The sequence below is a fragment of the Salvelinus sp. IW2-2015 genome, linkage group LG4p, assembly GCF_002910315.2.
Source record: "Salvelinus sp. IW2-2015 linkage group LG4p, ASM291031v2, whole genome shotgun sequence".
NCBI lineage: Eukaryota > Metazoa > Chordata > Actinopteri > Salmoniformes > Salmonidae > Salvelinus > Salvelinus sp. IW2-2015.
Genome location: NC_036841.1, coordinates 10,780,269 through 10,802,349, shown reverse-complemented (window position 1 = coordinate 10,802,349; position 22,081 = coordinate 10,780,269). Strand labels below are relative to the sequence as shown.

The 22,081-nt window shown below is 40.7% G+C and overlaps 1 protein-coding gene across 1 annotated transcript; it reads left to right on the top strand.

Annotated features, from left to right (window-relative positions):
- The first annotated feature begins 8,422 nt into the window (after positions 1-8,422).
- Positions 8,423-21,606, top strand: LOC111960477 (uncharacterized). Its single transcript, XM_070437927.1, has 24 exons — positions 8,423-8,558; positions 12,296-12,488; positions 12,755-12,856; positions 13,542-13,601; positions 15,059-15,143; positions 16,409-16,467; positions 16,650-16,715; positions 16,808-16,918; positions 17,005-17,115; positions 17,285-17,326; positions 17,441-17,510; positions 17,739-17,854; positions 18,510-18,558; positions 18,654-18,766; positions 18,951-19,025; positions 19,161-19,220; positions 19,429-19,516; positions 20,281-20,349; positions 20,548-20,586; positions 20,683-20,757; positions 20,868-20,945; positions 21,040-21,099; positions 21,314-21,379; positions 21,573-21,606. The coding sequence occupies exons 7-18, from the start codon at positions 16,683-16,685 to the stop codon at positions 20,292-20,294; spliced, it is 882 nt and encodes a 293-aa protein (XP_070294028.1). The 5' UTR covers positions 8,423-8,558; positions 12,296-12,488; positions 12,755-12,856; positions 13,542-13,601; positions 15,059-15,143; positions 16,409-16,467; positions 16,650-16,682; the 3' UTR covers positions 20,295-20,349; positions 20,548-20,586; positions 20,683-20,757; positions 20,868-20,945; positions 21,040-21,099; positions 21,314-21,379; positions 21,573-21,606.
- Positions 21,607-22,081: the final 475 nt, after the last annotated feature.

The window sequence follows — 22,081 nt, the reverse complement described above, 5'->3', positions numbered from 1 at the left end:
ACTTGCGGGCAGCAAATTTGAGACCAGTGCCGGGCTGCCCGCAAATGTTAATGTGGAAATCCCTATGGGAAATCCACACCTCAAAATTCATCTTCAAAATGTGATTGATAGGATGAACAAATACTTTCAATTACAATTACATGTAGTGAGTAGGCTTATAGAATGTGGTGTCCTCTCACCATTCCCCAAATGTTTGACCAGAAAGGTTATGCATAAATGTAGGCAACCTTGCCGCGAAAATTTGAGTTTCTATTGGACAAATTTAGGTAGGTTCCTCCCGTTAAATTTGCTTCTGTTTGGTTCCTAGTGAATACACCCAGTGTAAAATTGACTAAATTTGATCCCTTCAATACTATACCACAATGAATTTGATTGATTAGAAARTCTTTACCCACTTTAAAGCGCCAGGCAGCTACTTGCATTCTGTGCTTTTATACCACACAGTCCTACTCAATTCCGAATTTTATTTTATTATTATATTTGTCACCCCTCCGAAATTTATTATTTTGGTTGGGCCTGGTCTTGAGGCAGCAGTTTGTGTTTTGTGACTGGAAAAAAGTTGAGCAAGGYTTGAAAGGAAAACTGAGAAACACCACTATCTCCTCTCACTCATTCCATTTTGTGTGATCACAACGAAATATTTTATTATAATAATAATCATAATAATAATAATAATTCATTTAATTTGTAAAGCACTTTTCTCATACACAAGGCACAAAAAAAAGTAATAAAACAATCCAAAACACAGAACACAGACAGCATTCAAAGCTACACTACATTACCAAAAAGTATGTGGACACCTGCTCGTCGAACATCTCATTCCAAAATCATGGGCATTAATATGGAGTTGGTCCCTCCTTTGCTGCTGTAACAGCCTCCACTCTTCTGGGAAGGCGTTCCACAAGATGTTGGAACATTGCTGCGGAGACTTGCTTCCATTTGGCCACAAGAGCATTAGTGAGGTCGYGCACTGATGTTGGGTGATTAGGCCTGGCTCGGAGTTGGGGTTCCAATTCATCCCAAAGGTGTTCGATGGGGTTGATGTCAGGGCTCTGTGCAGGCCAGTCAAGTTCTTCCACACCGATCTCGACAAACCCTTTCTGTATGGACCTCACTTTGTGCATGGGGGCATTGTCTTGCTGAAACAGAAAAGGGCCTTCCTCAAACTGTTGCCACAAAGTTGGAAGCACAGAATTGTKTTGAATGTCATTGTATGCTGTAGGGTTAAAACTTCCCTTCACTGGAACTAAGGGGCCTAGCCCAAACCATGAAAAACAGTCCCAGACCATTATTACTCCTCCACCAWACTTTACAGTTGGCACTATGCATTCGAGCAGGTAGCGTTCTCCTGGCATCCACCAAACCCAGATTCGCCTGTCGGACTGCCAGATGATGAAGCTTAATTCATCACGCCAGATAACGGATTTTCATTGCTCCAGAGTCCAATGGCGGCAAACTTAACACCACTCCAGCCAATGCTTGGCATTGGGCATGGTGATCTTAGGCTTGTGTGCAGCTGCTCAGCCATGGAATCCCATTTCATGAAGCTCCCAAAGAACAGTTCTTGTGCTGACATTGCTTCCAGATGCAGTGTGGAACTCAGTAGTGAGTGTTGCAACCGAGGACAGACGATTTTTACACGCTTCAGCGTCGGCAGTCCCGTTCTGTGAGCTTGTATGGCATACCACTTTGCAGCTGAGCCGTTGTTGCTCCTAGATGTTTCCACTTCACAATAACAGCACTTACAGTTAACTGGGCAGCTCTAGCAGGGCAGAAATTTGACGAACTGACTTATTGGAAAGGAGGCATCCTATGACGGTGTCACGTTGAAAGTCACTGAGTTCTTCAGTACGGGCCATTCTACTGCCAATGTTTGTCTATGGAGATTGCATGGCCATGTGCTCGATTTTATACATCTGTCAGCCACAAGTGTGGCTGAAATAGGCAAATCCACTAATTTGAAAGGGTGTCCACATACTTTATTCCATGGTCATTCGTAACTTTATTCAATGCATTCATTTGGTCAGGGCGTCCTCGTGCATTTCATTGTTAAATCTTATCATTGCATATTTATGCCCATGCTTCAGCCTATTTATTTATAGCCACTATGCTGCATCAGTTGGGCTACAAGTGATAATGCTTATTACTAAATAACACAACTGCCTGATAATATGGACCAATATATGATATTGAGCTCATTTATAGAGGGGATGTATTTATTTTAAATGGTGTCATTATCATTTACATTTTTATTCATTTTGGAGTAGAAAATTCTATGTCAGAAATGTCCAAAGTAATCAGCCTCTCTGATTCCAGGTTGTCCAACACAAGACTTGTATAATTTTATTCATGATATAAACTTCAGCCTAATTAGACCTGATTTCCTATAAGACCTCATTTGCGACGATGTCTTGTCTATATATCGTTGTCAAAACAAGTCCGAGGCGCTGTGTGCTAATGGTTAGTTCTGGTGAGCGATTGGATAGCATGCACTGCAGCACACTGGGCAGCTGTGCTTCAGATAATTTGATTACTGCCAGGGGTGATTAGACTGCGCTAGGTAGTGGTTTCATGTGGGCATGAATGTAATCCAAACCCAACCTTTATGTAAATCGTGATGATCTCAGTTACACAAATCTCACAGAAATTAGCCTACTTACACTTTTTAGTCAATTTTAGCATTGGAATAAATGTTTCTGACTAATATCAATGCCACATAGGCCGTTTTCAACCAGAGAAGTTGATTTTTGCCTTCAGTTGTTTTTATTTAAAGTAATACATACAAATATTGGTATTTGAGTTTTGATTGGGCTATATTGACTAAAATATCAGCAAAGTGTTGGATGTACAGCTATCTCTTTTAAAATGCCCCAGACCCCCTTACAGGGTGTTGACCTTGGAARCCACATCCATACCCACACATACAGTCAAATTGTACAATCGGCCCCGGCCTTTTGGGAGCCCTAAGCGAGATTTGGTTGGTAGGCACCTGTACTTTGCGGGCAAAACATTTGACTGGCCCCCTGTCTTGATGGCAGAGAGAAACATTTTAGTTTRACAGTTAATTTCCTGCAATTCTACACATTTTGCCAAGGAGCTTAGAGAAAATGTTGCAGTTTTAAAGCAAGTTTTCTGCAGTTCTACACATTTTGCCATGTGGCGGAAGAGAATGTTTTACAATTTTGTAACTAATGTCATGCAATTCTACTAATTTTGCCATGGGCTGGAGAGCAGTTTTAAAGCAGGTTTTTTGCAGTTATAAAGCAAATTTCCTGCAATTCTACACATTTTGCCATTACTTGTGCCATGTTAATATGATGTCTGAGTGAGGGGGACTAACAAAATCAATGGGGGCCCCCTGGAGGTCAGGCCCCCTTGACATGCCCGTCGTGCTAATTGAGTGGCGGACATAACAACAGAAAAACTACTGATAGACAACCACATTTCGAAATTGCACCCTGTGTTTTCTACTTTTCTAACTCTCAACAGTATATTTAATTATTTATTTATTATTCATATTTTTGGTCGTGGGCCCCGTTTTTGGAAATTGATCATCAGGCCTACAAAAGGTGGGCCAACCCTGCTTTATGGTCAGAGTGGGATCTCTGGTACTTTTAGAGAAATGGCCCAATTTGTGAGCATTACCACAGAGCTAGGTGTTGTGGTGGAGAAAAAAGMTTTTTTATCCATTCCCTCTGATTTTWWATCTGTTCCCACTGATTTMTATCCATTGCCTCAGAATTTTTATCCATTCCCTCAGATGTTTTATCTGTTACCTCAGATTTTTTATGAATTTCCTCACTTTTTATTCGAGCCCTCTTCTTCTTATGTAGGCTACCATGACGGTCCTACTTGGCCATAGCATATTGCAGCCTAAATGTAATTCTATTTAGTTAATTACATGTTTCAAATGGTGATGAGCCTATTTCCAGTTTGTGTTTCATTCCCTCATGTTCCCTCATTCCGTCAAGTTCCCATGAAGCTACASTTGTAGTAGGAAGTTTACATACACCTTAGCCAAATACATTTAAACTCAGTTTTTCACAATTCCTGACATTTAATTCTAGTAAAAATTCCCTGTCTTAGGTCAGTTAGGATCACCACTTTATTTTAAGAATGTGAAATGTCAGAATAATAGTAGAGAGAATGATATATTTAAGCTTTTATTTCTTTCATSACATTCCCAGTGGGTCAGAAGTTTACATACACTCAATTAGTATTTGGTAGCATAGCCTTTAAATTGTTTAACTTGGGTCAAATCTTTTGGATAGCCTTCCACAAGCATCCCACAATAAGTTGGGTGAATTTTGGCCCATTCCTCCTAACACAGCTTGTCTAACTGAATCAGGTTTGTAGGCCTCCTTGCTCGCACACGCTTTTTCAGTTCTGCCCACAKATTTTCTATGGGATTGAGGTCAGGGCTTTGTGATGGCCACTCTAATACCTTGACTTTGTTGTCCTTAAGCCATTTTGCCACAACTTTGGAKGTATGCTTGGGGTCATTGTCCATTTGAAAGACCCATTTGCGACCAAGCTTTAACTTCCTGACTGATGTCTTGAGATGTTGCTTCAATATATCCACATAATTGTCCTGCATCATGATGCCATCAACTTTGTGAAGTGCACCAGTCCCTCCTACAGCAAAGCACCCCTACAACATGATGCTGCCACCCCTGTGCTACACGGTTGGGATGGTATTCTTCGGCTTGCAAGCTTCCCCCTTTTTCCGCCAGACAAAACAATGGTCATTATGGACAAACAGTTCTGTTTTTGTTTCATCAGACCAGGGGACATTTCTCCAAAAAGTACAATCTTTGTCCCCATGTGCAGTTGCAAACCGTAGTCGGGCTTTTTTATGGTGGTTTTGGAGCAGTGGCTTCTTCCTTGCTGAGCGGCCTTTCAGGTTATGTCGACATAGGACTCGTTTTACTGTGGATATAGATACTTTTGCACCTGTTTCCTCCAGCATCTTCACAAGGTCCTTTGCTGTTGTTCTGGGATTGGTTTGCACTTTTCGCACCAAAGTACGTTCATCTCTAGGAGACAGAACCCGTCTCCTTCCTGAGCGGTATGACGTCTGTGTGGTCCCATGGTGTTTATACTTGCGTATTGTTGTTTGTACAGATGAACGTGGTACCTGCAGGCATTTGGAAATTGCTCCCAAGGATGAACAAGACTTGTGGAGGTCTACTAATTGTTTTTCTGAGGTCTTGGCTGATTTCTTTTCATTTTCCATGATGTCAAGCAAAGATAGTCCTTGAAATACATCCACAGGTACACCTTCAATTGACTCAAATTATGTCAATTAGCCTATCAGAAGCTTCTAAAGCCAAGACATAATTTTCTAGAATTTTCCAAGCTGTTTAAAGGCACAGTCAACTTAGTGTATGTACATTTCTGACCCACTGGAATTGTGATACAGTGAACTATAAGAGAAATAATCTGTCTGTAAACAATTTTGGGAAAAATTACTTGTGTCATGCACAAAGTAGATGTTCTAACCGACTTGCCAAAACTATAGTTTGTTAACAAGAKATTTGTGGAGTGGTTGAAAAATGAGTTTTAATGACTCCAACCTAAGTGTATGTAAACTTCAGACTTCAACTGTATAGGGGAAAACTGGGCTAAAATGTAACACGAGTTAGTTGTAAKAGATAAGCCTACATTATTCAGTCTGTATCAAATCAATAGACTTTCTCACTGTCTATTACCGGAGTGTACTTCTGTCTGGCAGTGATTCACAGCGAATCATGCTACAAAACATGTTGCGGCGGGACACAAGATGCTTGCAAATGGGTTTCGAATTTTGGAATATTGACAAGTAGCAGTTGGGGTGCAAGTGCGCGTCATCTCAATCCTCAGTTTGCCCCAAACAGTGGCAGACTTGAGTGATCACTATCAAACACATCAACAAGTGTGCTTTCAACATAACATTGGTGAGGTATTGTCTCATGTAAACAAGTCCGAGACTGCGTAATGTGGGCAGGTCTGTCTCACTGTCTGTAGGTTATGTTGTTTGGATAGAGCGCAATCAGCGCAGCTGTTTCTCTGTGCTTAACAATTCTCCCTAGGTGTTCCCACCCCGTGTTAGTGGGCATGATTGAAATCCAAACCCAATCCTCAAATGGATCTAGGAAAGTAATAGCTTCTGTAAATCTCTCAAATCTCCGTTTTGGAAAACACTGACTTTATGACCAAAATTATGCTATTTACACTTTGTAGTCACTTTAATAAAAAAATGTAATCAATGTTTCTGACTAATATCGATGCAACATAGATCTTTTTCAACCAGACAAGTTGTTTTTGGACTTCAACTGCCTTTGAAGTTAATTAGGTATTAGAAATGAGTCATTTCAAAACCATGTATCTATCTCTGCTGCATTCCTAGTTATAAATGATGTGGTTAACTGTATGGATAAAAGGCAACATTCTGCTGCCCTTTTCATTGACTTGTCAAAGGCTTTCGATACCGTTGATCACTCACTGCTAATTCAGAGGCTTTCCTCAATTGGCCTAGACCAGGCTGCATGTAACTGGTTTAAAAATTACTTGACAGATAGAACTCAATGTGTATCTATTGATGGTGTTTAATCAGGTTTCCTGGATATTACGAAAGATATCCCGCAGGGGTTGATTCTGGGTCCTGCACTGTTTACATGAACAATATTGACTTGTCTGTAAAAAACTGTAACCTGCACTTGTATGCCGATGATACTGTTGTGCATGCNGATTCTGGGTCCTGCACTGTTTACATGAACAATATTGACTTGTCTGTAAAAAACTGTAACCTGCACTTGTATGCCGATGATACTGTTGTGCATGCTACTGCCCCAATAGTTGACCAGGCTCTATCTGAACTACTGTCTGCTTTCATTGTATTACAGAAAAACTTTAGTGACCTGAAATTAGTATTGAATGCTGATAAAACTAAGTATATGTTTTTCTCTAGAGCGCATAAAAATAAGCTTATGTACTTTGGATGGTGTCCATATTGATCATGTCCCTGCTTACAAATATCTGGGTGTCTGCATAGATGAAAGCTGTCTTTTAAAAAGCATATCGATGAGTTAGTAAAGACGCTGAGAATAAAAATGGTCTTCTTCTATAGAAATAGGTCCTGCCTCTCGCTAAATAGTAGGACGCAGATTATTTAGTCAACGTTCCTATCGGTCCTAGACTATGGCGACCTGATCTATYTGAATGCAGCTGCCACTTCATTAAAGCTGTTAGATGCAGTTTATCACTGCATTCTCCAGCAGAAAGTTGGTTGGCCCTCTTTGATGTCACGTAGGTTGATACGTTGCTATTTTTTCATTTATAAAGCCCTTTATCAAAAGTCCTGCTGTACCTAGCATCTTTACTTTAGACATACAAGTTACTACCTCCCGGTCTCAGGGATGGCTAACTCTAGAAATTCCTTTGGTCTCTAGGGTGTTATGTAAATCACCGTTTAGTTTTCTTGCACCTTATTTGTGGAACAATCTTCAAAATGTTCTTGAATTTGATGTTTTGGTGCCTCTCGTGCAATTCAGAAGGCTGATTGAGGACCTTATTACTGATGAATGTGTTTTGTATGACCTTGTTTTTCTTTCTGCTTGCATTTTGTGGTCATATTAATGTGTGTATTTTCTGTCATTGATGTAATTCAGGGCTGATCTGTAAAAGAGACCTTGGTCTCAGTATGACTCCCTGATAAATTAAAGGTTAAATYAAATTAAAATAAAATAAATGTAGCCTACTAGCCAAGTGTTGTGAAAGGTAGACTACACAAATAGAATAATATGTTTTTAACATTTACTGTACATAAAGAAGGGGTGGTGGCTTACTGAACTGTTACAGTTAGACCAATGGTTTAAAGTAATACAGAAKAATATTGGTATTTGAGTTGTGATTGGGGTATATTGACTGAAATATCAAGTGTTGGATTTTCCCTGTAACATTCACCAGAAACTACCATTTCACAGCTACGATATGCTTTAAATAAATGCCCCAGGATCCCCCATTGACCCTGACCCCAAGTTACACCTTTGGTTGGCCTACATAACCCTTTAAATTCTAACCAAACAATGTCCATCATTTGCCCCTTGGCTGTAGTTCAGAGATCAATTTTAGCACTTCAAGATATCACAATAAAAAATTGTATTCAGCGCAATACTGTGTGTCATCACGCGCCTTATTTTGCGCAAGGCACACCTGACCATACTGACAGGTGTAATGTTTTGACAATTATATGTTTATACACTTATTGTTTTTGTTTGTTTTTTGTACCTCCATGTACTGTGAGAAGAGATAATACATTTGGACAAACTATACAAAAACGTATTATATAGATCAGACATAAACAATATATATTTTTAAAGATATTAGGCTAATGAAAAACGGATTTACCTGTTCTGCACAGGCCTACACATTTAAACAACACAACACTCACACCTTGGCCGATGGCCATATWGAAGGAGTTACTATCGTTGTAACTCAGTCAGCTCATCGTTTCACAGCAAACMACGAGGTGTAACTGGAGCGGCTGTTGAGTTGAATGGAGTTCAAKAGGCCCAAAGGTATGGTGATCTATGCACTTTTAGTGATTTTATAGATTTTATAGATTACCGACATATGTTTAAAGCTTTATGTGGTGTAAAAATGTAACGGGTCTCGTTCTTTAAGTATATTCCCCAGTAAAAGTAACAATAATTTCTCATTATCACCAACTCTATAATCTACTCCATTCTGCTTTATGCGTAAATTGGAAACATGTAGATATATGACATTTGAAGCAGTGCACTGTTGTGTAAAGCTCTACAAATATTCGTCTTTTTCGGGTCATGCAGGGGCGTGGTCAAAATAAACCTGTTGTTGTCACTCAACCAGGGGCGAAAATCTGATATCAACCTTGGAGGGGACAATTACATTACATTTTCTCAAGAGCAATTCCTGAGGGGGACACCAAAAGTAGTGCTGTAACACATYGCCTACGTTGTAATATGTTAAATGTATATTGAGGAACCATAATTCCTACAACTGAATAATTGATAGGTACAGTAGTTAACTGAAGGGTTTAACCAACTTGTTCAAATGTTTAAATCATTATAATACTACTACTAATAATAGTTATAGCAGTGCTCCTTACCAGTCCAGTATGTATGCAGGTATTCGTACTTACAACTAGCAATATCAAGAAAGGCCAGTAGGTAGCAATGGATACTGACACTGTATGGTGTAGTTTTCATAAATACAATGAACATGGTGTGATCTCATCTAAAATAATCTCCATTGAGAACCATCACAAAGTAGTCTCGTATTGAATTGACCTTTTAATTTGACTTTTCTGATACATTATAATAGTCATTAAATGTGCCACTGGCCTGAGTCTACTACAATATCTTTACAAGAACAAAAAGCTTAAAATAATACAGTTCTAAAAGCAAAATAACTACTTCAATGAAAAAACCCAAATAAATCAACAAAATATCCTTCAGTCAGTGTCTCAACTCTTCAAACAGCAGCTATGGACAAGTATGTCGCACAAAGTATGCAATTTTAAATAAAAATAACATGAAATAAATAATTTGTAAGTGTACTGTTCATGTACTAAAACTACCTCCTCTAGCTGCTTAGTACCCGCTCATTACTGCCCTAGCACAGCTCTAATAGCAGTATCCGCACAGTCACCTTGTTGGACATAGGGTTTTCCGGTGGGCAGATGTTTCTTTGGACTGGCAATTGATTCAAACATGCTCTTAAAACTTTCCTGACTGGCCATAAGAGGACACCCAACTGATGGACCCAAGAAAGGGAATCCCGCGATCAGTGGGAGGCTGAGCAGCCAGCCTGTGTAATCAGATTTACACAGTGTGCTCCACAATGGACATAGAGGCTAATGGCTGCTGCCTTCTCCACAATTCCTGTGCACCTGTGTATTTTCCTGCCATGTTTGACACCATCGTAACTCTGCCCACGTAAGCCAGACATGGGCAAATGAGCCTCAACAACACTTCAGTTGCCACTTTCGCAATGCCCTCGCCTGTTGTCTCCGACACCTGTATAGCCCAATAAACTCCTCGTGAGGGACAAGTGCATGGTCAACATAATGCAAAAAGAACACTCTCCTGTTCCAGCACCAGAGACATCTTGAGTACCATCAACAATTAATGAAATTGTACAATCGGAGAGATCTAATTCAGAGCTGCAATGCCTTCGATATGATGTATCAGAAATTAGTTCAAAGTCATTTAATATTATCATTCTGCGTGCTTTGGGGGCGCCTCTTGAATAACGTTCAACGAGCTTAATCTTCTGCTAAACACCACTGGAATGGGCCAGAGTTTGCGGTGTCAAGACAATTGTGGTGTAGAGAGGAGGCTTGATATGGTTTTGTGCCATCATCTGAGGTAACTGGACACAATCTGCCACTGTCCCTAATCTACTTCTACGGATAACTAAGCTGGAGAAACCAAGGGTGACACCTGGTCCTGCCGTGGCTGTGACATTTTCTCTGAAGTCTCTCTCCCTGGCTCTTCCCTTTCACCACCCTCACAGACTCAGTCTGTCTCCTAGAAAAGAAATAAGGTGTTTGCCGTACTCCTAACTACCGGTACCCCAAAACTACACAATTAATCACAACAGCAATACCATTGCCATAAACAAATCTTAGTTTAGTCATCAGTTTAAGTTGAGAGCGGGGGTATCCATGGCATTTTCCAATTATGTCCCTATTTTACAAGTTAAAAAAAATTGAGAACCTTTCATAATGTTGCCAAACAAAGAACTCAACAAACTTACCTGAGACTCCCTGTCTCTGCCAGTCTGTCCCTGCCTATCTGTCCCCAGCTCTGCTGTCTGTGTGCCATCTGTTGCCTGCTCTGCCTAATGACATCATTGTGAAACATTCCATTAGCATTTCACTTCTTTCTTATGAAAATTTTATCAACTCGTCTTTGAGATATTAGGCTACTAGAGTTCTTACTTTGCGTTTTGGTGTACTGAAAAATACTCTTGATGTCCGTCTTTTTACTTTTTTCTGCCATTTTTCTACCTGGCTGGCTGGCTGGCCGGTCTAGCTGCACACACACACATTTACACAACATATGCTACAACCTTTTCTAATTTTAATATAGTTTGTTTCATATTGGCTGGCTTCCAACAATAGCTGAATTTGTAAAGCTAGCGAGCACCAACTCCGTTTCTGTGGTGTTTGCTATAATCTTAAAAAAAAAAAAGGTGAAATAAAATAAATGTAAAAAAGTTCACTAGCGACAATTTAGCTTTTGCAACGAGACATTAAATATATTTAAGACAATGGTATAAGAGAGTGTAGTTCTGTTCAGTTTGGACTTCAGTTTATCGCTAACCTTATCACAGGGACTTTGAAGCACTACAGCTGCATGCTGATCTTGGAATAAACTGACGATAGCAAAGATTCCATCTTTGACGACGCCACATTAATGGAATAGGTACTAGCTAGCTTGCTAGTTAATGTTTGCTTATTTTGCGCGCTAGCTCTGCAAATTCAGCTAGTGTGTGAACCCTGCAACATAAAAATGTAAACATTGCATGGCGCGATTGACTGGATTAACCTCACGTCAGTTACGTACATGTGCCTTTCAGACAGTAGATACAAACCCTCTATTACCTTGCCAGCTAAAGAACTGGCAGTGGATCAAACCATTGTGAGGCAAAGGGCGGGGTGGTCGCAATCTTTTGAAACTAAAAAGGCGCTATTAAGTGTCTATAATCAGCACAACTGCTTTCATTGTATTATTAAATATTTTGAATTACCATAGTTATGTTTACAGTGATAGATTGGGGGGGACAAATCATATTTTCCCCAGGATGGGGGGGTCGTGTCCCCCCCGTCCCCCCTGGGATTTCCGCCTATGCACTCAACATGCATAATTCAGTTATCTGTCAGTTATTCTACTTAGGACAGACAATATATAGACGTAGTCAATTTGTTTTGTGCGTTATGGCTACAAATGTACTCCATCATTGCATGGGATGGAGTACAGTGTGAGAAATAAGGAAGTGCATTAGATAATATGTTTAAACCATAATATTAATAGACTTTTATGCCATTCATACATGAACAGTCGGCCTATGCATTTTTGATACTCTGGTTCTCGTTTTTGTATTGTATTTAATATTGTTTGCACTGCAAAAGCCTCAGTCTGTAGGTGATTGGTACAATAGGATACAAGTCTAAGACAACTGAACAAATATTCTAACACATGCAATACAATAACCATTGATTTGTGAATGGAAAATATAATTGTGTATTAATCTATGCTGGTTTGTGTAGTTCCAGGGCCTGTAGATGGAGATGGAGTGGGGGAGAGGGAGGACGAGTGGTCCTGAGCCCGCTGGAGGAGATCCAGCCTGGGAGGAGTGAATGGGTGCTTGCAGAGCATGGAGGGTTAGGAGGGCTGTCTGCCGCCGACACCACTAACGCAGCCAAGACGGAGCCCAAAGCCCCTGCAGGAGGATCTGGAAAGGTATGTCGGAGAGGGCCAGGTTCAATGGGAGGGCTGGGGAGACAAAGAAAGTAGGCCAAAAATGTTGTGATAGGGGGAGAATATAGTGCACGTTTATATTCATGGTTTAGTCAAAGACTCTACAAGGAAAGCAACAATGGGTCAACTAGTGTGTGCACTAGTGCATGTGTGCAGTATGAAAGCAATAGTATATTTAACATCTATTTTTACTCCGTCATATCCATCTGTAAGTTGTAACAATTACAGTCTCTCTCTCTGTCCTTCAGGTTGACCTGTACTCATTTGACAGCTCCCAGACTTCAGGCAGCGAGGATGAGGTCAAAGGCAAGAAGGAAAAGATAAAGAAGAAGCTAAAGAAGAGGAAAAAGGTGAGTCGCCTAAGTGGTTCCAGTTTTAACATTCCTTACTTGGAATGCATTGCTTACTAGAGCCTCTCAAATTTGGTAAAAGTGACCCGAACGTAAATGCAGTGTCATGTCAGCTCTACACTACTCGTTTCGGGTGTAGTTGCTCCACAGCTGAGGGCTGATTTTTCTATTTGARCTTTATTTAACTAGGCAAGTCAGTTAAGAACAAATTGTTATTTACAATGACAGCCTACACCGGCCAAACCTGGATGACGCTGGGGCAATTGTGCGCCGCCCTACGGGACTCCCAATCACGGTCGGRTGTGATACAGCCTGGAATCAAACCAGGGTCTGTAGTGARGCCTCTAGCACTGAGATGCAGTGCCTTAGACCGCTGTGCCACTCGGGAGCCCAAAAATGTTGATCTCCAAAAACATAGATGTATTTTGTTATTGTGTTTGCAGTAACCTATTGGAGAGTGGCTATCTGTTACCTGTCTGTCATCTCTAAGTATGTTATCTAGAAATATTGTTATTTAATAGTGGGGCATTCTGTAAGACCCTTTCTAAATTCAATAGAGAAGCATATGCATTACATTCACGCATGAAAGGTAAAATAGGAACTAACCAAATAGGGGAGGTATCTACTGACATGTACTTTACTGGTGTCAATTATGCAATAACCTCTTTATTTTTCTTGTACACAGGATTCCAGTTCATCCTCTTCCTCCTCCTCCTCCTCTGACAGCAGCTCTTCAGACAGTGAAGTAAGCTATGCAAATRTCTTAACATGTGACCTGATGTTCATCAGCAACACATCAAGATCTGGGCTTGATTGAGCGTGTATTGTGCAATGGAACAAATAGAAAAGTCACACAAGTGTGAACCCTGCCCATCTGGCAGTCCAGTCCAAAGCTGCCTGTTTGGAATGAGTCACTGAACAAACAGAGAGAGAGAGAGTACGTTTTGTTTGGATTGGGCTGTGTGTTTAGTTTTAGACAGATATCTTGTTCATGCGAAGCCAAAAGGAGACTTGAATCCCCCAATGAAACAATTAAAGTGAAAGGAAGCCAAATTGCTTTATAGAGAGTGTTTTGGCAAAGATGGTATCTACCCTGAAACCAATCCAATGTTGCTTTAATCCTGGGAATACTCTTGTCAAGCGTATCCAGATTAGGTTCCTTGCCATAGCACACAGCTTTATAAAGTGGATGTAGTATCGTCTTACTATGCCACATTGGGCTGGGCAGTTTTTATTTGATAAAAATGTGACTCYTGTAAATTTCTTTATTTAATCTTACTCTTCTCACTTTTAGATGTCCAATCATTTAGATTTGTCTTTCATACAAGGATAAAAATGTGAATCACATTTTTGGGACATTTGTCTTGGGAAATGAGTGCACCTGTTTATTCGAATATGAAATCAGTGAATTTGTTAAGATTTGCGTTGATTATCGATTGCAGGTACTTTGATGCCACAATAGAAACTCAACCGCCAGCGTTGTATGCTGGTCTGGAACAGCGGCACTATGTTCTGTCGGCGTTAGTAAGCAGGAGACACAGGTTTGCCTGTTTGAGATATGTGGGGTTGAAAGACTAGCTGAAAGACTAAAAGCCACAATGAAACCCGTATGGTAGGCATGCTGTGACCCTCGGGACCCAGATCTAAGATAGGCATAGGAAACACACCCAGTCATAACCTGTTGAGCTGGTGCTCACATGATCAGGAATCAGAGAGGTCCCGTACCACTCTTGTGGTAGGGATTTGCTTACTCTCTGGAATATGATCTGTCAAAACACTCAAACTAGCAATTATGCATAAGGTGGACGTACCTGTATGTGAATGGTGTGTGCGTGTGAATGGTGTGTGGGTGTATGTGCGTGCGTGTGTATAAGTCATTTATTAGTCATGAATAATAAAACGAGGATGGATACCCCTGGGCCGGTTGGAACCTGGTAGAACCCATGCTTGTAGATGCTGACTCGTCATGCTTGTTTATTTCTGTTGAATMACCCTTTTTGTCACGGCAGGTCCTGGAATAAATGTATGTTTACTACCCAATATGCCTTGAAAGGAAAGTACACCCAGTGATCTAAAAGGAGATGTAGCCAATGTTCCGACAGGCGCTTTTGTCCAACCTGTCAGGGTATTGTCTTGTTCTGATATGTTAACGTTAGATGAATGAGTCAAACTCGCTGTGAGTGTAGTAACTTCTGTCTGCAGGATGAGAAGAAGAAGAGGAAGAAGGCAAAGAAAGAAGGCGCTGGGGATATCATAGTACACGGTGTAGCCTTCATACCTGAGCCTGGTGAGTGTTTATGTTTATTTTTGATTTATTTGACCTTTTATTTAACTAGGCAAGACAGTTAAGAACACATTCTTATTTTCAATGACGGCCTAGGAGCAGTGGGTTAACTGCCTTGTTCAGGGGCAGAACGACAGATTTTTACCTTGTCAGCTCGGGGATTCGAAGTCCAACGCTCTAACCACTAGGTTACCTGCCGCCCCATGTGTGTTCGTGCGTGTGTACTGAAAACTACGCACTGTAGTAAATGACTGTCTTTATACACAAATGACCCCACCTTGTAACCAGTGGTGGAAAAAGTACTCAATTCTCATACTTGAGTAAAAGTAAAGATACCTTAATAGAAAATGACTCAAATAAAAGTGAAAGTCACCCAGTAAAATACTACTTGAGTAAAAGTCTAAAAGTATTTGGTTTTAAATATACTTAAGTATTAAAAGTAAATGTAATTGCTGAAATATACTTACGTATCAAAAGTAAAAGTTTGAATATTTAAAAATTCCTTATTAAGCAAACCAGACGACATCATTTTATTTTTATTTTTTATTAACGGATAGCCAGAGTCACACTCCAACAGTCAGACATCATTTAAAAACAAAGCATTTGTGTTTAGTGAGTCTGCTAGATCAGGGATATAGGGATGACCAGGGATGTTCTCTTGGTAAGTGCGTGAATTGGACCATTTTCCTGTCCTGCTAGCCATTCAAAATGTAACGAGTACTTTTGGGTGTCAGGGATAATGTATGGAGTAAAAAGTACATTATTGTTTTTAGGAATGTAGTAAAGTAAAAGTTGTCAAAAATATAAATAGTAAAGTAAAGTACAGATACCCCAAAAAACTACTTAAGTAGTACTTTAAAGTATTTTTACTTAAGAACTTTACACCTCTGTTTTTAACCAAACATTACACCTACCTGCCTACTGCTCAAGTGACACATTCACCTCAATTCACATTATATGTATAGACATCATGGTTATGGCACAATTGTTTTATAATAAAGCAATGATGGGAGGAATATGGGTAGGCGAGGGTGTGGTAGGTGTGGTAGGTGGGCAGGTGGGTAATCACAGTCTAAAGAGCATGTATTGATTGCAATTTTACAGTTGATTGTAATTTTGTTGACTGTTGGCGTTTTATCTGACCATGTGCATTGTTTATGTTCAATCAATCATCGTCAAACAGAAACACCACAAAATACACAGAACAATGATACTATTCTAAATATTATATTCTTGTTCACTAAAACATATTGACATGTTGTTTGCAGGGCTTGAAGGCTGCACTGATCTAAACCACGAGGAAACACAGAAAAAGAAGACAGAGGATGTAAGTGGGTTTCATAACTTGTTGTGTCATTTCGTATCATCAGCATGGCCAATTTCCTTTTCCAGGAGTGTGTACAGTAACAAGAAGCGGCAGTAATACTCTATATCGCAGAGTAAGTCCGCGTTTACTTCAATGTTACCATGGCAGTATTTAGAACATGCATTTTTGTCCCCACCTCATAGAATTCAGGCTCAGACAGTGAAGAGGACAAGGAGATGAAGAGGAAGATGAAGAAGAAGATGAAGAAAGTATGGACAGTACCTCTCCTGTATCAGGTGGTAACGTGTGAAATGTCTCATGAAAGAGGTCCTATTCGATGTTCCTGTTTTCTGTCTCTCAGGATTCCAMCTCCTCTTCTTCATCTTCCAGCTCACCATCCTCTTCATCATCCTCGTCAGACAATGAGGAGGAGAAGGAGAAAAAGAAGACGAAGACCATGAAGAAGAAAAAGGTTTGATTCAACATGACATCAGAGAAATGTGTGGTGCCCATTTTGTCTACACAGCACACTAACTATTTGTTCGGATTATTTTTCAGGATTCCAGCTCCTCATCTTCATCCTCTGATAGCTCGTCATCCTCCTCATCGGACAGCGACAAGGACAAGAAGAAGAAGAAGAAAAAGAAGAAGAAGAAGCAAAAGAAAAAGGTAAGTAAATGTCTCATTGCACCATTGTGGCTAAACAATGTCAAAGTGTTATAAACTGGATATCATTCCTCGACCAAATCAGCAAATCTGACTGAAACCGTACAATATGACCTGACATTATTGTGAAACATTTACCTGACGTCCTGACTCATGGACATTTCTCTTCTAGGATTTTGGCTGTTCCTCCGACAACGAGGCAGACAAAAATAAGGTAATATACAGTACCAGATTAGGAGTTCTAGCGTGTTGGTAGCATGGCAAAAACATTGAAAGCTGTTTTTAAAATGAGTCTAAAGTTACATATGTTCTGTTCTGTTGTCTTTAGGAACAGGGAGAAGAGGGAGACGGACAGGGCAAGGATGAGTACAYCTGTTCTGCTGACGTTTCAGCAGCTGGTATGTCATTTCCTCTTTTAAAATGTCACCACATGTGTTTTCACAGCATGTTGTACATGCAAAGCTATTCTCATTCTCGTCATTGTAAACAGAACATCACATCAGATCTTTCATGTTCAGTTATCTAACGTCAATAAACACGTCCACAATGGACGCCTATCTACTTGGTTTCACTGGGCAGAACAAATGGCAKCAAGAAATGATGACCGAACCCATGTATCTCTGCAGGCGAGGAGGGCGCCGGACTGGAGGGCACCCTGGGACAGAAATCAGGTCAAGGAAAAAAGAAGGAAGATGAGAAGAAGAAAGACAAGAATAACAAGAGAGACAAAAAAAAGGACAAGGTGAGGTCATCGAGGTGCATGACAACATGACCTTTTGCGAGTTTTAACCTTGAAACATATCACGTACTGAAGCGGAAGTGGTCATAATGTGGTCCATCAATGGTCATAATAAGCATTATGCATCTCTTAACCTATATCAACTGTTAAACTCTGAGCGGTTGTTTTGGACCCAGTACAGTGTCGGCTCAGCCTAAGTGGTACGCACTCCGTGGAAAGAGCAGGTGTTCCTAATGTTTTGTACACTCAGTGTGTATTTATTTTGCTTTTCCTTGCCTGCTGTTGCTCTGGCTCTGTAATAGTCAATTTGTTAATGTACACCCGTATCAGAAGCCCACGGTTATTACCTTTCTAACAGTACTAAGCGTGTGTTTGTAAGACTTATAGTTTTGAAATCGAAATGTATCTAATGAAGGTAGTTTACAATAWATGTGTCGCTTAGAAAATGTCAGCAGAGAGCGTCAGAGATTTAACAGGTTAAAGTTTCAAAGGACATCAACCTCTCACTCTTTCTCTGGGCTCTGTGTCAGAGTGATGGTGATGACAAGGTCAACACAAACATATCTACAGACAGACACTCCTCTCCTCAATTTGAATTTAAACTCTCTGTATCCACTGAACGACTGTGTCTGTTGTAATACCCTCTCCCCTATCACAGTGCAAGAAAGGCAAAGGAAAGGAGGGTGGTGCATCAGCTGAATGGATTTGTAAGTAAATCAAAAAAGAATTGTCTCAGAAGAGATATGGAGATTATGAAGGGGAAATCTTGAGGATGATAAAGTCTTCCTTCCCGTGACCAAAGGTGGTGGAGATTTTCCTGAAGGGATGGAAGCTGGAAATATGAGTGATGACGAGAGAGACGGAGGCAAGAAGAAAGAGAAAGAAAAGAAGAAGAAGTTGAAGAAAAAGAGGAAGGTACTCAACTCAGTTCCCATTGGCTCCCTGTGCTACAGTACAGACAACCTTTCCCACAAGTATTTAGCTGAGCTGTGTTATTCTGCCCTAGGACTTGAGCTCCTCTCCAAAAGTGTAATGAGCTCATGTATTTAATTAAGTAATATAGCTGTAATTAACCTACTGAGTGTTTTTTCAATTGAAGAACTTTGGCTGTTCATCATCCTKTTCATCCTCGGATAGCTCTTCCTCTTCAGACAGCGAAGACGACAAAAAGAAGGTAAAAAATAACATGAAGAAGAAATCTGAGGTTTGTGGTTCCAAACTAGCAACTACATTGTTTACTATGGTATTGTTGGATGGTCCACACCATCCCAATATGACTGACGGATTGGACACTCTGTCTTTGCCACAGGATTCCAGTTCTTCATCTTCCTCCTCCTATTCTGATAGCGAGGAGGAAAAGAAAAAGAAGGTGAGAAATCCATGTGTTGTATGATTTAACACAAAACAAGCGTATTGTTTGTGTTGACTCACTATTGACTGTGGTAACTTCTGGATCACAATAAAACTGTGTAACACCATAACTAAAACTATGGCCATCTATAGCCCTATGACAGACATCTGTCCTAGAAAGATGTTAAGTACTTCATAGTGACCTGCTTTTTGTTGTTGTCCCTCAGGATTCTAGTTCTTCATCCTCTGACAGCTCCTCATCTTCCTCCACTGACAGTGATGACGATGAAGAAGAAGAAAAAGAAGATGAAAAAGGTAAGTGCAGCAATGAAATGTTGTATGTCCATATTTCCCAAGCTACTACATATTGCCCAAGCTACTCCATATTGCCCTAGCTACTCCATATTGCCCTAGCTACTCCATATTGCCCTAGCTACTCCATATGCCCAAGCTACTCCATATTGCCCTAGCTACTCCATATTGCCCTAGCTACTCCATATTGCCTAGCTACTCCATATTGCCCAAGCTACTCCATATTGCCCAAGCTACTCCATATGCTCCTAGCTACTCCATATTCGCCTAGCTACTCCATATTGCCCAAGCTACTCCATATTGCCTAGCTACTTCCATATTGCCCAAGCCTACTCCATATTGCCCTAGTACTCATATTGCCCTAGCTACTCCATATTGCGCCTAGCTACTCCATATTGCCTAGCTAACTCCATATTGCCCTAGCTACTCCATATTGCCCTAGCTACTCCATATTGCCCTAGCTACTCCATAGTGCCCAAGCTACTCCATATTGCCCTAAGCTACTCCATATTGCCCTAGCTACTCCATATTGCCTAGCTAATCCATATTGCCCTAGCTACTCCATATGCCCTAGCTACTCCATATTGCCCTAGCTACTCCATATTGCCCTAGCTACTCCATATTGCCCTAGCTACTCCATATTGCATCCCCTTTGGCTCTATCTCCCAGCATTACAGCACGGAAGGAAAGGCAGACATGTTACAAAATCGTCTTCTTCTTTGGAAAACACAGGATAGATGTCTGATTTAAAGTTTTGTCTGTTTCAGGATTCCAGCTTTGATTCAGATAGCGAGAAAGACAAAAAGAAGAAGAGGAAGAAGAAGAGGAAGAAAACGGTGAGTGCCGATGCATACAGGTGTTATTTTGAGAAACCCAGTGTGCAGGGTTATGGTTAGAAGCCCACTGGTAAGTGAATTCATTACACTCTCATTTTGTTTTTTGGGGGGGGGAGGCAGGATTATAATTGAAATAACTGTTCATTTGAGATATCTAATGACAACTGAATGAGCTGAATATTTCTTATGTGTGTCCAGGACTCATCTGACAGCGAGGATGATAAGAAGAAGAAGAAGGTATGTTTTTTAATTGACTGTCTTGGAGAGTGATCCACAAACTAACAACAGTAACTATCAGAATGTGACTGTGGATCGTTCCTCCTGTGTACCCAGGACTCTTGTTCAGACAGCTAGGAAGATAAGAAAAAGAAGAAGGGTAAGAAGAAGAAAGACAAGAAGAGGAAAAAGGTCAGTTATTTATGGGCCCCGCTATGAGTTTTGAGCCCAGTGCACATAGTTGAGGCTAATAATAGAAGATTGCTATGGATCACCATATACTGTATTTTATGTGTGTCTAGGACGACTCCCCGTCTGGAAGTGATGATGATAAGAAGAAGAAGAAGAAGAAGAAGGGGCAGAAGAAGAAGAAAGAAAAGGTAAGTCCCCATAAAAGTAAATGTTATTTGGCGATGAACAACAGTGAGGTGAACACTGGAATCTGACGGACCATGTCCTCTGTTTGCCCTGTAGGGCTCCTCTTCTGGAAGTGGTGATGATGATGAGGAGAAGAAAAAGAAGAAAGACAAGAAGGTAAGTACCAAGAAAGTAAATGTTATTTGGAGATGCACTTGATCCTGAGTTGAACACTGTCTTTCCTCCGGACGTGAGAAGGACAAGAAGACGATAGAAAAAGTTAGGGAAATTCCTGGTAGACTTTTGTTGTGTATACAAACAAACATGTGACACAAAAATAGCTTAGAAACTCATTCCCCTTAAATGTACATTGGTCATTTTTTTGTTGTAGGACTCCCGTTCCGATGTTGAGGGAGAATCTAAGAAAAAACAGAAGAAAGATGACAACAAGAAAGACGTAGGTACCAGGTAGTGAATATTGGAATTCTATGCAAAGAGAAAGCCAAACCCTCAAGGTTTTCCCTGGTGTAGTCCAATCATCTCCTCAATGTCTCAGCTCTAAAGCAGGTATTTAGGACAGCTTTGAAGTAAAAGCCACTCATTAGGTGCGAGTCTGCCATTCTAATAACATCCCCTTTATTCCCTTTTAGGATGGACCTGAGAATGAAAAGTGTGGAGAGCTGAAAAAGGAGGGGAAACGTGCAGGTGGCTTGGTGATGGGAGGAGGGTGCATGGATACAAAACCATCTGACGAGGGATCAGCTGTTCCTCCAATACCCACCCTGAAGTTGGAATCCTGGGGGCTGTTGGCGGACGCCAGAGCCAACACTCGCCATGTGTTCCTTTATAGCTCCTCATCCTCTCTCAGTCCCAGGGATATCAGCCCCTCCTGCCTCCACTCAGTCCCATGGAGGCCCTGATGGGGAACCCAGCCAAGACCAGTGACCGTGACCCACTGACCGGGAGAGGACCAGCCAGCGGCAGAACCACACTGSTCAAATCCATTGATCTGTTCAGGGCCCTAAGCCTTATCGGCCTTAATTAACATGGAGATTGGAAAATAGGTCAAGATGATTCATGCTCATTACAATCAGGTGTACAGGCTGAAAAGTGATCAAATGTAGAACATTCTGTCAGAAATAAAGAAATCACGTCAATA